At 36.3% G+C, this 15,190-nt stretch overlaps 3 protein-coding genes across 6 annotated transcripts; 1 reads left to right on the forward strand and 2 right to left on the reverse strand.

Moving 5' to 3' along the window:
• The first annotated feature begins 274 nt into the window (after positions 1-274).
• LOC140969225 (high-affinity nitrate transporter 2.1-like) lies at positions 275-2,118 on the forward strand. Its single transcript, XM_073430503.1, has one exon. It carries the CDS (start codon positions 374-376, stop codon positions 1,955-1,957), a length of 1,584 nt encoding a protein of 527 aa, XP_073286604.1. The 5' UTR covers positions 275-373; the 3' UTR covers positions 1,958-2,118.
• Positions 2,119-3,592: 1,474 nt separating this feature from the next.
• On the reverse strand, positions 3,593-8,804 carry LOC140969209 (OVARIAN TUMOR DOMAIN-containing deubiquitinating enzyme 12-like). The gene is made up of 12 exons (XM_073430479.1): positions 8,082-8,804; positions 7,499-7,869; positions 7,229-7,356; positions 6,444-6,517; positions 5,904-5,958; positions 5,738-5,812; positions 5,565-5,638; positions 5,436-5,484; positions 4,528-4,612; positions 4,299-4,355; positions 3,941-4,036; positions 3,593-3,819 (listed from the first exon to the last, which is right to left on the reverse strand). Exons 1-11 carry the CDS (start codon positions 8,126-8,128, stop codon positions 3,948-3,950), a joined length of 1,104 nt encoding a protein of 367 aa, XP_073286580.1. The 5' UTR covers positions 8,129-8,804; the 3' UTR covers positions 3,593-3,819; positions 3,941-3,947.
• Positions 8,805-10,661: 1,857 nt separating this feature from the next.
• LOC140969214 (ATPase GET3B-like) lies at positions 10,662-15,190 on the reverse strand. 4 transcript variants are annotated; one of them, XM_073430487.1, is made up of 12 exons: positions 14,927-15,189; positions 14,202-14,416; positions 14,039-14,101; positions 13,838-13,945; positions 13,208-13,282; positions 13,037-13,105; positions 12,897-12,962; positions 12,046-12,120; positions 11,867-11,965; positions 11,492-11,626; positions 11,209-11,362; positions 10,662-11,103 (listed from the first exon to the last, which is right to left on the reverse strand). In XM_073430487.1, the coding sequence occupies exons 1-11, from the start codon at positions 15,078-15,080 to the stop codon at positions 11,225-11,227; spliced, it is 1,197 nt and encodes a 398-aa protein (XP_073286588.1). In that variant the 5' UTR covers positions 15,081-15,189; the 3' UTR covers positions 10,662-11,103; positions 11,209-11,224. The 4 variants fall into 4 exon arrangements, with proteins under 4 accessions (XP_073286588.1, XP_073286590.1, XP_073286587.1 ...); XM_073430486.1 differs by having other exon boundaries at positions 10,663-11,125; positions 14,927-15,186; XM_073430488.1 differs by having other exon boundaries at positions 10,663-11,125; positions 14,945-15,182.

The following is a 15,190-nucleotide window of genomic DNA, read 5'->3' on the forward strand; positions in this document are numbered from 1 at the left end:
TATATATATATATATATATATATTTTGCATTGAAATCAATATGAAGGAAGTCACTTTCACATAATTATTTTGTTCAATTCTTTGACAATTTTCTCATTCAAATAAATACCGACTATTATATATTATATGATCCTTTGGGATATACGATAAGGTTAATCAGATGCGGAGAATGGATTCTTTATAATTATACAAATCATCGTCTAGCCATTGGCGGTGCTCCACTGGCTTCTGTACACGTAAAAAATGTCAACGCCTCACACTATATAAACCAGAGCTAGATTCCTCAACCTTCATCAGCAATCAACCATTTCATTCAAATCACAGATTAATTATTAATCCACTTCAATTTTAGTAGCAATTCTTGAGGAAGAAAATGGCAGATATTGAAGGGTCTCCTGGAAGCTCCATGCATGGAGTTACAGGCAGGGAACCGGTGCTCGCATTCTCAGTGGCGTCCCCGATGGTGCCCACTGATACCACGGCCAAGTTCGATTTGCCGGTTGATTCCGAGCACAAGGCTAAGAAATTCAAGCTCTTTTCCTTTGCCAATCCTCACATGAGGACTTTTCACCTGTCTTGGATCTCTTTCTTCACCTGTTTTGTGTCAACGTTCGCAGCTGCTCCCCTGGTGCCGATTATTCGGGACAACCTGAACCTGACGAAAGGAGACATCGGAAACGCCGGGGTCGCCTCGGTTTCCGGAAGTATCTTCTCTAGGCTTGTGATGGGTGCGGTCTGCGATCTCCTCGGACCACGTTACGGCTGCGCTTTTCTGATAATGCTTTCCGCCCCTACCGTGTTTTGCATGTCTTTCGTCTCATCGGCCGGTGGGTATGTGGCGGTTCGTTTCATGATCGGGTTTTCCCTGGCGACCTTCGTCTCTTGCCAGTACTGGATGAGTACAATGTTCAATACCAAGATTATCGGGCTCGTAAACGGGACGGCAGCAGGATGGGGGAATATGGGAGGAGGTGCGACGCAGCTGCTGATGCCTGTGCTGTATGAGATAATCAAGAAGGCGGGATCCACTCCATTTACGGCTTGGAGGATCGCATTCTTCGTTCCGGGGTGGCTTCATGTGATCATGGGTATTTTGGTGATGACTCTGGGCCAAGATCTGCCTGATGGGAACCTGAGCACGTTGCAGAAGAAGGGAGAAGTTGCGAAAGATCAGTTCTGGAAGGTGTTTCGCTACGCTGTCTCCAATTACAGGACCTGGATTTTTGTACTCCTCTACGGATACTCCATGGGAGTTGAGCTGTCCACCGATAATGTCATCGCTGAGTACTTCTACGACAGATTTGACCTGAAGCTCCATACTGCCGGAATCATAGCAGCCACATTCGGCATGGCTAACCTGGTTGCTCGCCCATTCGGCGGATACGCGTCCGATGTTGCAGCCCGGAAATTCGGGATGAGGGGAAGGCTCTGGATCCTATGGACCCTACAAACAATGGGAGGAGTGTTCTGTGCACTTCTAGGAGAGGCAAATTCACTTCCTCTCGCCATTACACATATGATCATCTTCTCTATCGGTGCCCAGGCCGCCTGTGGAGCAACTTTTGGCATAGTCCCATTCATTTCTAGGAGATCATTAGGCATAATATCTGGCATGACAGGAGCTGGAGGAAACTTTGGTTCTGGCTTAACACAACTGCTGTTTTTTACGTCCCATGACACTTCGGTGGGGCTCAGGAATATGGGGTTAATGATAATTGCATGCACTCTTCCTGTCACATTGGTGCACTTCCCACAATGGGGTAGCATGTTTCTTCCAGCTTCGAAGGACGTCAAGCATACAGAAGAACACTATTATTCAGCGGACTATACTGAGGAGGAGAAGCAGAATGGGATGCATCAAAATAGTTTGAAATTTGCTGAAAATAGTCGATCTGAAAGGGGGAGACGTGTGGCCTCTGCTCCAACACCGCCAAATGCAACACCAAATTACGTTTGATTTATTGCAGTGGATAAACAATAATACGTTAGCCACTATATGTGTATCTTTTTGTTACACTCCTCGATTCCTCTTTCCTTTTACCAAGTAAAACAGGGCCGAAGTGTAAATGTATCAGCTTTTCAATGAAGTGTTCAGAAGTGAAAACACATGCTTCAAAGTTCAAATGATTATGATACAAATACAGAGCCTCACCTCCAAATAAGAAATAGGTGAATAACAATGACTGAACAAGAGTAAAGATTTCGATTCAATATAACAGAAATAATTTTTTTTAAATCCTCTCGTCAGGAAACAGCCCCATGAGCAAGCATGGCGTCCTACCAGACAGATATATATCTCTCTCCCTGTAGATTTCTCTTCCCTCCCCATCCATTCTAGCAACACAACTCAACAAAATAGCCCCTGCCAAAAATGACAAGCTCTTCTCTTTTATTTACTCCAGATCCTCCTAGTGATGAACCTTGAAAATAGGAAGCTTTTAACTGCTTAGGATGTCTTGTATTTCATTGTCTATTTGTCTTGGCTCAACCCAAGTGAAGGCCCTAAGCAAGCCAAATCTGTAGAATTACCCACCCCCTCCAGAATGCTAGGCTTGTCATCAAGGCTAAAATTTGGGAATTGACACGTTATCTTTTATTCGCTTTCACAAGCTCTGGTTCGCTGATCTCCTTCACATTTTATTAGCACCTGCTGGACTAGCTCCTCTTTCTTTATCACTTGTCTTCCCAAGACCTGTTCCAAAATACATGATTGCTATAGTTCCACTCCGAGCTCTTGGGCCAGCTTCACCTCCAGCTCTTTAACTCTTTTGATTGCTTAAGTAGTAGTGCATGAAACATTAGATGCAGTCTCAACCATTCTGTTATTTGCAACTCATAAGCAATCACCTCAATCTTTGTATGATGTAGAAAGGCCCAAAATACCCATCGGACAATTTCTGATTAATCCTCTAAGCCACTGATAGTTGTCTGTGTGGATATAGTAGCTTCACATATAACAAATCCCCAACCTCGAGGGACACATGCTTGCAATGTGTATTAGCTAGAATATTGCACTATTCTTTTCTGAGCTCGATTTAAATCATACTTAAGTTGACAGATAACCTCATCCCTCTGTCAACTTTTGGGAGAGCTTCCACCAGCGCCTCACCCAAAAATATTGAACAAGGGAGGGTGGTGGCCTATATACAGAACCTTAAAAGAAAAGCAACGAATTCACTTAGCGACAATCTCAGCTGCTAGCTCCCCACTCTCTCTTTTGCATGAATGTCTTTAAATATGTCCAACTTGGAGAACGATATTGAAATAAATTTTGCAGCTTAACAAATTTGATTGTTAGATTCACTATTATCTCAAGTGGTTGTCATTCGTTACAAGGCTCATTCTATTTTAATTTTGAACATTTTTTAAGATATTGCTTTTTGCAAAACTCATGCAACTGGCCCATCAGACCTGCTTTGTTCGAGATGGAAACAAAACCCATAAATATCATCAACAAATTCAATTCCAAACTATGAACTTTATTGTTCTCAATTCATCCCTCTTGCTACTAGCAAGATATATTTTAAGAAACGTCCTTAATTTAAAATATATTACATTTCTCAAAGTTTTATAACGATATCATCTCGAATTATTGTCCTCCTTTTTATGCATCAAAAGAATGTGAATTTGGTACAAACAAAACGTTCGAAAGAAGATCCAATGCAAAATATTGACTTGATATTCAAGCAGAAAAATAGAGGAAATTTCCATGTTCCAAGAATTAATTTATTCGGAAAAAATAAGGCTAAGTCGCTGCTCCAGACATGACATACAACAAATTGTAGATCAACAGGTCGTCAATGGCTTCGGATCCTTGACCTGTTCAATGCAGCACATCAAAATGATATTACAGAAACCAAGAACCAGAGCAAAATCTGAATGCAAATTAAATAAAAGTGAAATTGATGATCGAAATGTATGTAGTGTGGCTAGAAATTACCATTCGTTTAGTTACTGTAATCATCTGATAACTCCAAATGTTCATGTTGATATGTCTGCCATTTCTTCTTCATTTTTGTCCGAAATGTCGGGCAATCTGGAAGAAAAGGGTGGACCAGTGACTAAGCAGAGCTGTCGGACTTCCTCAAATAAAAAAGATTTTCAAATAGTATGCACAAACTGTCATCTTTCAAAGTATATTAAACCATCCTTAACTAAACTTCTAGTCACGTTGCTGCATGAGATGTCTGTGTTGACATATATGGTCCATTGATAACATTTCTGAACTTGGTGTTGATATAAGAATGGTTGTCCAGATTGGATTCCAGGAATTGATAGGAAGAGGGAATTGAATTTACCTCCTTCCGCATATATGGAATTGTAGTGAACCTCCGCCCAAAAACTCAAGAAGATTACTGCAGAAGAATTGGAATCCAGAAAAGAAGGATAATAAATGAAAAATGAAAGAAATAAACAATGGCAAGATCAATACAGCAACATAATGAAGATATATACCTGGGCAAAACAAAATAAATTCAATTATACTTGTCACGTGAAGGAACTTGATACTGACTAAGAATAATGTACCTCTTTCAGACTTTTGGATACTAGGAAGAATCTCAATGTAGCACGTGTCCTTGAACGATGTTATCACAAAAATTTTTACACCATACTGCAGCAAAACAATATAAGTGAATCACTAAATCGAGAGAAATTGTGGCTTGCCGCCTTTAGATCATGTATGATATTGGAGATCCTCAGGGCAAAATGCACTTTGTCCCTCTGTTTTTTTAAAAAAGGTACCTATTCTTCAATTATTTATGGAACTTTTTCGAATCAATTTTAAAAATACAGGAGATTCGTCCCTTTTTTTTTTCAAATGACGTTTTCTGTGCTTTTCTGAAAACACAGGGAGCAGTCCTCACTTAAAAAAGTATGGATCGACCACAACAAAAAAGAAGCCTTTACCCGTAAGTCTCAACTAGCAAACTGAAATTACCATGTTGGGATGTATCTACATATATTGTAGTTTCCCCCACTGTCATTCATAACCCATATAAATATTGTCAAATATAAACCACAAACACTAAAATATTATAGTAAATTAGTAAAACAGGTAACAAAAGAACAGTATTTTTCAGCATTTCCTATTTTACACTTCTAAACAGTTTAGATATGCTAGAATATCAAGTAAATCTCACAAGTCACCATAAAACAAAATCTGGGATAAAATCCAATCTTGCTATCATCACACCCTTTTTTTTGCATACTTGCATATATTTCTAGATTATGTATCCATGGCAAGGTTCTTCAAAACTAAAACATATAATAGTTGAATGGAGAGAAATTTGTCATCTGTGAAGGTGATTAACAAGATAGGAAAAGGCACAATTTTCTGTAAACTTTTTTGCAGATTCAAATTTTATATTGTATCATGCTAAGAATAAAGCATCACGACGATAATGAATCGAGGAAAGAGAAACAAGAAATCTTACTGAATCCGCTGCAGCTTGCAGAGTAACGTGATCACCCCACTCTCCACTCCTAATATCACGAGCTTAATGTCAGGGGTTAGTCAAATAGGAACAGAAAATAGTAATCTAATATCAAGTACAGAGATATACTTGGACATCTTTTTCAGATAGGGTTCATAAGCCATGGATACATATCCCTCGTATATCTCTGGGCAAGACCTTAGCTGGAAGTCCAATTGTTGCAGCAAATGAAATATCACTTCAAACAAAAGCACACTACAGTTTCAAGAAGAATGGGAAGAGAATAGTAAAAAAGCACTAACCTGATTTACAACTTGCTGTCTGACGAATTTGTGATGCTCTGGAGTACGATAAAATTGGTCTGACAGAGCTCGAAACTGGGGACAAAAGTTCATTCAGTTATTCGTGTAGGGCTTCTTAATGACACTTTGTAAAAGTAGCTGAACATTGACTGATGAAGAAACTGACCTGGCAGTTACCATCGCCTTGAACCTTGAACTCTACCAGCTCATACACCTGTAATCTAGAGGAGATAATATTGCATCTGTCAGTATCTGCAAAAGAACTGAATAACATTAATCTATACCTAAAAATATCATCCCAGTTTATTTTTTTCTTTGACAAGCAGATAAGAAACAAGCTATTGCAAAGACACTATCAGACGCGTGTTATCAAGAACAATCATTGTGATCTCCTACCAAAGCTAAGAGGAATGTCCAATTTATATTATTCAAAATTTATAAACAGACCATTTCTGGTTTAGTCCTCACCGATAATTTCTGTCTTTGGAAAAATAGAACTGAAGAAACAGATGAGCATTTCAAAGACACTGCCTACACAAACGCTGTTGTTGCGGACACTTATTTTGCCAAGTTTGGTAGTGATGTGGTCAAATGAAGGAGAAAAATCTAACACCGTTCAAATTGGGCACAGATCCATCAAGCATTGGCCGCATTAGAGTACTTTTTTGTACACGAGAACGTCATGTTAAGTGATAAATCTCAATACCTGTCCAGAAGCCTCTGATGATCTAAAGTTGCTTCATCCATGGATGGTATTTCACCATTAATTCTAGGAATATGCTGCAAAGATGAGAACACAGAGACATATCAGCCTCCAGTTCTTTATGTTTGCAATCAAGCAAGCATAGCATGAACAAGCATATCTGACTTTAAGAGTAATCCATAGATGAAATCCTGGCACAAAACTAAGGAAAAACTAATGACTAAGATCAGATTATTATAAATGATACCTTGATTACAAGCAATGTATTATTAATGAACCAAGGCAAACATCCATTCAAGTAAAGGCTTTGTATTTTCTTTAGATTATCATATAAATCATGCACTGCCGTAAGATGAATAATCCACCAATAGAAATTTAAAATCCTTCACCCACCAATAGAGAATAAACAACAAAATGGAAAAGCTCAATAAAATTATTTGCAAGTTCTAACACTTCAATGCTGAAGAAAAGTGCACAAGAATGTGAAGAACTCAGACTAACTGATAAAGTTCCTAAGTGAGTAGTCAAGATGTAAGTAAAATGCTGCAGATGTCAAAGACTGGGGTAGCAACTAAAACCAAGCGTGCCTAAGAAGTATACCACATATTAGATACTGGTTGTTTAATTCGACGTGCCCATATAATATACAATGTATTTAATCATGTCAAACAAGATGCTGAGTCACATGATTTTCAAGGTCTATCATTAAACTAAAACAAACATCGATTAACTCAAAAGGAATATGAATTCCCACATAATAGAGAAAACTTCAACAGAGCTACACTTACAGGTATAGGAACCATCTGGTTCAGTCTTTTTCCCACTTCACCATCCAAAGAGTACCCATCCATTAGTTCTAATGAGTATAACCACTCCTCCCCGCAATATGTATCTTCTCCTGGGCTACAACTTGAAGCTGAAATCCCCAAATTAGTTTATACTTCATGGCGATTGTCATTTCCTACTAGTGATAAAGAAATTAATGCAACTATATACGGTGACAAAATCTTTTTCTACAAGTCATGCGGTAATTAAGTCAGTTTGAAAGCCTTTTGTACCTTCAATTTCGAAGTTGTAGCTTCCCAGCGTTTGAGGAAACCAATCCTGAGAACTGTACGCAGTTTGTGGATGTTGTACCCCTTCCTGGAAAGTCTTGATTGGTTCAGTTACTGAAAGTTGCGATAATTCTTCATGAAGACAGTTCACAGTAAGCTCCTGATTTCCTGTATTACTGCAGTCAGCATCGTCATGATATCCTTTTGAGTAATACCCTGAATAATAGTCTGCTTCATGTTGCATGAGGGAACCACAATATCCCCAATTAGAATATGGATCACCATCGAACAGTCGAAGACCCCAACGGACAACATCAGGATCTTGTTCATAGGTAATCATTTTGAATAATAAAATATTTGTGATGAGAACGAGCCTGCATCCAGCAACCTTGATTTAATCAGGAAAATACACCATACATCTCCCCAAGAGTGAAGACTGATAATTTGTGCTTTGAGTATTACAAAACATTTTTATTATATCTCTGCAACAGATAACATATACCACTGTCTTTTTTTACTACCTAAGTAGATATAAATGCAAATCATACATGGAATATGTCACGTTTTAAAAAAGCATAATAATTACCATGAAAATGAGCATTGACTATATCTATTCCTCTGATACAAAATCATCAGCCTAAAACATCAGCAGTATCACACGGCAGCCCATCTAGTTAATACTCCATTGCTCAGAACCATTCAATAATATCAAAACAGCACGAACTTGAAATAATAAAATCATCCAATGAACTTTCATTATACGTAAAATCGCGTCCATCAATATAACGGCGAAGTACCAAAAAGCTTTACATTTCGATCCGAACAAAATCTCGAAACTCCTTCTCCTTTTATCACATTTAATTTAGTAACTTTCCTGACTTGAAGCAAAATCTCAAAAGGAAAAATGCGCATTTGATCTGTACTCGTAAAAAAAAAAAGGCAACGTCCGATCACTGATGTATACAGCATCAAATCAATCAACACAAATCAAATAAAGATACAAAACGAGATCAACATGCATTGTAGAACAATTCAAACAAATCAAACCAAAAAAAAAAAAAGCAACCCGATCGAGTTCTCAAAATCTAGACCATATCTGACTAGTGCCGTTTTTTTTGCTCACCACAGTCGCTGTACGTGGATACACTTGTTATATGCACACAAATTATACAGTTTCGTGGCGCCACAGAGTGAGAAGGTAGGAATCGAGAGGGAGATGAATGAATGATAATAATTGGTATTTTATTTATGGAGAATTATTCGAGAGAGTGCGTGAAAGTTTCAAGTGAATGTATCTGTTTGGGAGTGTGATAAAAACAGGGAAAACTCATTAGTGCATGAAGGATTATGTTTTTTTTTAATTTATAAAAACAAAAATATTATTTTTTATTATAAATATGGACATGATGGATCAGTCAGATAAATAAAAATATGTGATATCGTCTTACAAGAAACTTACTCATGTGTATATTATCACAAGGAATTATACATAAGACCTATATCATTATGTGGATAATCTAATGATTATAAAATTATATACAAAATTAACATATAATAGTGTGATGATCAATAGAATACCTGCTGGCAATAATTTTTTAATTAATAATTTACATAGAGAATAAAATCCGGTTTTGGTGGCCCCAACATTTGAAATTCCAAAACCAACTCACATCTATGTCCATATGTACATGAACATTCTACACAAAAATTTTTGAATTAAGAATCTAATTATATACATTTATTAATTAAAAACTTTCAAAACTCATAAATAATAAAATAAAAAATTAGAGACTGGTGGGTATTTTTTAAAACGACAAAACTCCAATGAAACCGTCTCATATGTTGATTTTATGATATCATTATATTATTTTATATGTTAAAATATTATTATTCAGTTCAGATATAGGTCGATCTGTCTCAAGGATACGTCGTCTCACACAAAATTCATTCTTTTTAAATATTGAAAACATCACAATTAGATCATTAATTCATTATAATCCAATAATATAGTAGAATAATAGCATAGTTACCTAACAAAAAATTTAAAATAAAATTTCTATTTCATGATNAAAGAAAACGAAAGAAAGCGGACAATGGAATTGGAATCTAAAATCTGGTCTCATTTTTCAGAAGCTGTTGTCATCAAACTGACGGCGATTTCCCTTTCTTTGTCCTTTTACCCTCTCTCTCACTTGTACCATTTTTTTTCCTTCTTTGTTCATTTTAAATAATTTATATAAAAAATTGAAAATTTTAAAAAATATTATTATATAGGTAATAATTTTAAAAAAAAATAAATGAATTAATTTACAGTATAATATATATATTATATAGACCAAATTAAATGCTATCAACCTAGCACATATGTTAATGTGTGCATAAGATTATAGTATTTTTCAAAAGTATTTATTAATTATTTTTTTGTGGTACTATTTTTTTATTAGTTAAATAAAGATATTGTACGGGGGATCTCACGTATATCTATAATTTTGACTCCGTGAAAATGTACCACATCTGCAAATTAATTTGATAGAATAAAAATATTTTATTTCATTATTTTTACATCAATTGGTCGTAAAATCTCATTTGGTTATCTTTATATGCATTTTTGACAATTTGGTAAAAAACTAAAAATTGACATAGATTTTATTAAATAAAATATCGAGCTAAGTTTTACATTTTACTATTCGAAAAAAGAATTTATGAGAATAATAATTTTTAAAATATAGTACAATGCGAAAAAGGAATCTAAAATGGGGTCTACATGAATATAGTGTCAAGTGGAGGAGTCACACTTTTGTCGGCGTTGGGAAACGCTGGATGAGCTAGATGCGATTGTGGGACTGAATTTTAGACAATATCTCGAACTCTATAAACTTAGATTCTTCATGTTGTTCATCTTGAATATACCAGTTATACGTCGTCGTCGTCGAAATAAGATATGATACGATCGAGTGACATACCTTATATATATTATATTGGATCTATGTTTTGCGCTCTTATGTGCATATATAAATTTGTTCATACATATTTTTTAAAATCAAAGTATAAAAGTTAATACAATATTTTAATATACTTTTTAATTTTATGCATCAATACATGATCGCATCGTGCATATTGAGCCTTGATTCTTGTTAGATGTTTAGTAAAGCCAAACGGGCAGATGCAAAACATAATTATTATAGGGAAAACGTATCAAAATGTTCTGTTTCTAGCATATGAAGAAGGAAACTTGGACTCGAAAAGAACCTTGTCAAGGACAATAAGATTGTTTAGCCCCGCGAAATATCAGTTCTTGACACAGTTAACTAACCGGCGTATCCAACACCGTAAATTTCTGGGCCAATGGGAAGTCATTCATGTCTCAGACACGAACTCAATTAACTAAACTGAAAAAAAGACTTACCATTTCTCCTGCTGTTTTCTGCCCAGATTGTGTTACTACAGCTTTTCTTAAAAACTCAAGCTAAGATGGACTAACAATAGTTCGCATTGGCAATGCATTACCGTGTTTGAGACTGAAACACGAGCAACCGAGATGGAAAATATAGTTTCAAGCCTCTCATGGTCCGTTGTGAAAGACATGCTAATGGTTCTTTTTCCCTATCCTATTTTGTGAAATAAGCAAATCTGTCGAACAAGATCAGTTGCTTTAGAACGAGAATATAAACTATTCAGAGGCATCCCAAAGTTGACTTGAATAAAAAAGTAACCTTTTGAAAGCAAGGATCATCTCCAAACCATATCACCCATAAACTTGAGAGCTGGGATGCCCCTTATTTCTACATCCATCAGGTGTGACCGGATTAGAGCCAGCTTTGCTAACTCAGGATCTTTTGGGATCATATCAAGTACGCGATTCTGATCCTGCAAGCAACAAATAACAAATCTCTGCAATAGCACACCGATTCCCAAATGTTCATATTGACCCGTGTCTTCACCAATTATAGGTCCCAGAAACATTAAAAAAATATCATTAGTCACTGCAAAATTTACCTTGGTCTTCATTGCACAGAACTTGCAGTCAGAAGCTGACTGAGGCAGCAGTTGGTTGACAACAAGTCTTCGTACTGGAACTTTTTCCTTCAGCAACGATGCACACAATCTTGAAGATTCACGGAGTGCCATGACCTGTATGAAAAATGGCCTTTTTTTTTATTCTTCTACAGCGGTAATTTGCCATATAAGAGAGAAGATTATAATTTTTATTCTCTTAATAACGAGACAATGTTGTAAATAGCAGTAGGCGGTGGCAGGGAGGTCTAGCTTAATGTACTTGAGCGAGAACCATGAAAATAGGTTCTTACAGTTGGAAATAGGTCCATCTTGCTTAAAAAATTTACAATAAAAGACAAAAGAATAGGTTATTACAGTTGGAATCATCACAATCACAAACTCTGTGGTCTCTGAATTGCGGAAAAGATCTCGCACTTTTGCCATCCTTTCTCTGAGTTGCTCTAGCTTGTCAGTCTACAGAATTGAGGAAAAAGCATGAGGCCACTTGCAATAACCTTATTAAACCAATTTAAAGCACAATGACTTGATCTTACAGCATCCTGTTGTGGCTCTCCTTTTCCAAGCACATATTTAAGGGCTGTAGTAGCTGATGCGATTTTCTTCTTTAGCTGAACCAGAGAAGGAAAGTTAATCATTGAAACATCAAGAGTCTTATTTGGGAGTTTATAATATTTTCATACAGTTTGTTGAAATAAGTAAAACATACCGACTTAGAAAGAACACAAACATGTACGTTGAAGGCTCTTACAACATGAAAGGAAATATTGGATATCAATTATTTAAATCAGAAGCACTAGAAACCTCAACATTTAGTTCTTGAAATACTAGACTTCAAACAGATTAAATAAATTTAGGATGCTGTGATGTACATAATAAAAAAATCATGAATCATGACAGTAACAGAAGAGGAGCAAGAACATAGAATAAATACTAAGAAGATGATGAAATAGGGAATGGCTGTTGTAACAGTGAGACAGTGGAAATTGTTCTGACTTGGATGATGAGCATCTAAACAAGTGAGTGACATATGTAAACTAATGATCTGACTGAAGAAAAAAGTTCAATACCCTCAGATCAAAATTATATTTAAAAAAAATCAAATGGCAAAGCTTAATATATCAGTAATTAAGTAGATTTGACACTAGAAGAAGAAATATGGGGCAAAAATCCAAGATGAAAGAAACTGTGATGCTTGGGGCTTTATGAACTGGTAAAAGAAACCTTGGCGCATAACAGAGAAGCAAATAAATTTCTCTTTCTGGTACTATATAGTCATTATATATTATATATGTGTCCAATAAGCAAGAATTTGCAGGTAAACCATTATCAAACAGCAAGCACTTATGATGCACTAACGTTTTTACATCTACAACTGTATGCTCACCCTCATCATCTTGCCCACGGATGCATCGAAGAAATCTGGCAACGAGAGTAATCGAAGTGTATGACCCTATAACAAACGGTTTATCCATGCTTCCACAACCATCAGACAAGGAACAAAAAAGAAAGCACATGATTCCTTACAGTGGGTGCTGTATCAAAAACAATTCGACTAAATCTACAGTACTCTGGTGACTCCACAAATTGCATAACCTGCAAGATCACTGCATAGTTTCAACAGCAATGACACGTAACATCAAGTGTCTACATACATAAGATAATAATTTATCAACAACAGTAATGGGCAATACATGCCTTGGCAATTGCAAAAGCTTCATCAAAACCAGGTGGAGGGGTGTCCAACAGCTCTCCAAGTTTGAGTTCTCCCAACTGATCATGAAGGAAAAATCAATATAGAATTACATATTCATATCTTGACTAACAAAACTTGTATAGTTAGGTAACCATGAAAAATAAAAACCAAAAGCACCAGGTGGACAAATTCCTTCAAAGCTAAACTAAGATAACTGTTAAAATATTAAACTACTGTTCGGCTTCCGCCTTCCTCCTATGATCTCAGACCTTTGAGACCAGTGACATTTAACATTGAATTGAGCCAGAAGGTCTGGTCAAGAGTTCAAAACTAATAATGCCCAACTCTATTACTTCATTGATTTGATATTAGATGCTTACTTTTCAAAACATGTTTCCTGAAACTTGACAAACATGGATATGTACACCCTGGATATTAATTTGAGGTATGCTTATATATACCCTCAATTTTTTAACTTACTCATGACGGGACGTGAAAAAGTATAAAATTATTACAGGAATACTTACAGATGCTCAAACTTTTAAGACAAATGGTTTCAAACAAAAATAATAAAAAAGGATGGGTTAGGTGCAAGTATTATGAAGATAAAGATAAATCAACACTGTTTTCACCTGGTCAGCGAGTGCTCCAAGGCCCATAGTATCCATGAAATGTTTAACACTGCCTTCACCATGTTGGCTAGAAGATTGAAATTCTTCCTTCATTCTCTCTGGGTTTACCTTTGACAGCAACCAAAATACACCATATCATAAGCACTAAAACAAAGTGCATGGAACAGGAGATCTAAAGCACAGTTGATTAAATATGGATACCTCAAGAGCATAAAGAGGAGATTCCATGCCTTGCACTCGAACAAGCCCCCCTCCAGTTAAATCCTATGAGCAAACCATAAGCGGATTATATATAAGACATTTTCTGTACAAGTTGCAATTCCTAACTAAAACATGAAGAAAATACAGGAAATGAAGTCATTACTTGATCAAAAGAATCACTTAGTGAGTGAGCAGGGTCGGTAGAAACAACAATAGTTGGATGACCATGGTTGGCAAATTTTACAGCCATGGATGCTGCACAACTTGTTTTTCCAACACCTCCTTTCCCACCTAACATGTAATACTTCCTCTGCAACCCCGAACTCATCTCATCAAATCCAGTAACGTCTTCCAGAGCAGTAGTAACAAAAGATCTCGCTGCATAATAATATGGACTAGAGATTTATGAAATTATCTGGCCGCTCTCATTTGAAATCCACATCTTGTCAGACAAAGGGTAGGTTGACATGACATACCAAGCACTACGACACTCTAATAACACGAAACAAATTAATTATCATCAATAACATTGCCATGACGATCAGTTTATTGCATTGGCAGCATTGGATAGATTACCGTAATAATCAATTTATTGCATTGGAAGCATCGACTCTATCAGTAATGTAAAAACACAACATTTATACCTCACAACATCATACTATCCATTTCTTTTTCTACCCTAAAACAAAATATCATCAACAACCAAAGACACTACAATGTACAGAAACTAAAAGAAACAGTGAACAAATTCATCCACAACTGAATTAACACGTCAGCAGATACACTTATAGAGAAGCCAGAAACGGGTGCGAGAACTCAAAATTGAATCGGGAAAATATATAAAGCCCACAAGAAAGAAACACGAAAAGTGCCCAAAAAAATGCTTACTTGTATTCAAGCGTGTACCTTGGAACTGGGTTACTAGCTCCTTTGGGTAGACATGAGGATCGAAGTAGCTTAAAATGTTTTTGCTGATTTTAGCAGATGAAGTGGTGCGGAACTGAGATTTTGATACGCGATTGAAAAGAGACGACAAAGCCATTTTTTTTATTTTTCTGCAAATCCTGCCGACAGGAGCATCGTTGCGATGGAGGAGAAAGTGAAGAGCGGCAAAATGAACGGGCTGGTAAAGGTTTCAAAGGCCCAAATTAA

The sequence above is a fragment of the Primulina huaijiensis genome, unplaced genomic scaffold (genome assembly GCF_012295235.1).
Source record: "Primulina huaijiensis isolate GDHJ02 unplaced genomic scaffold, ASM1229523v2 scaffold40277, whole genome shotgun sequence".
NCBI classification, from domain to species: domain Eukaryota; kingdom Viridiplantae; phylum Streptophyta; class Magnoliopsida; order Lamiales; family Gesneriaceae; genus Primulina; species Primulina huaijiensis.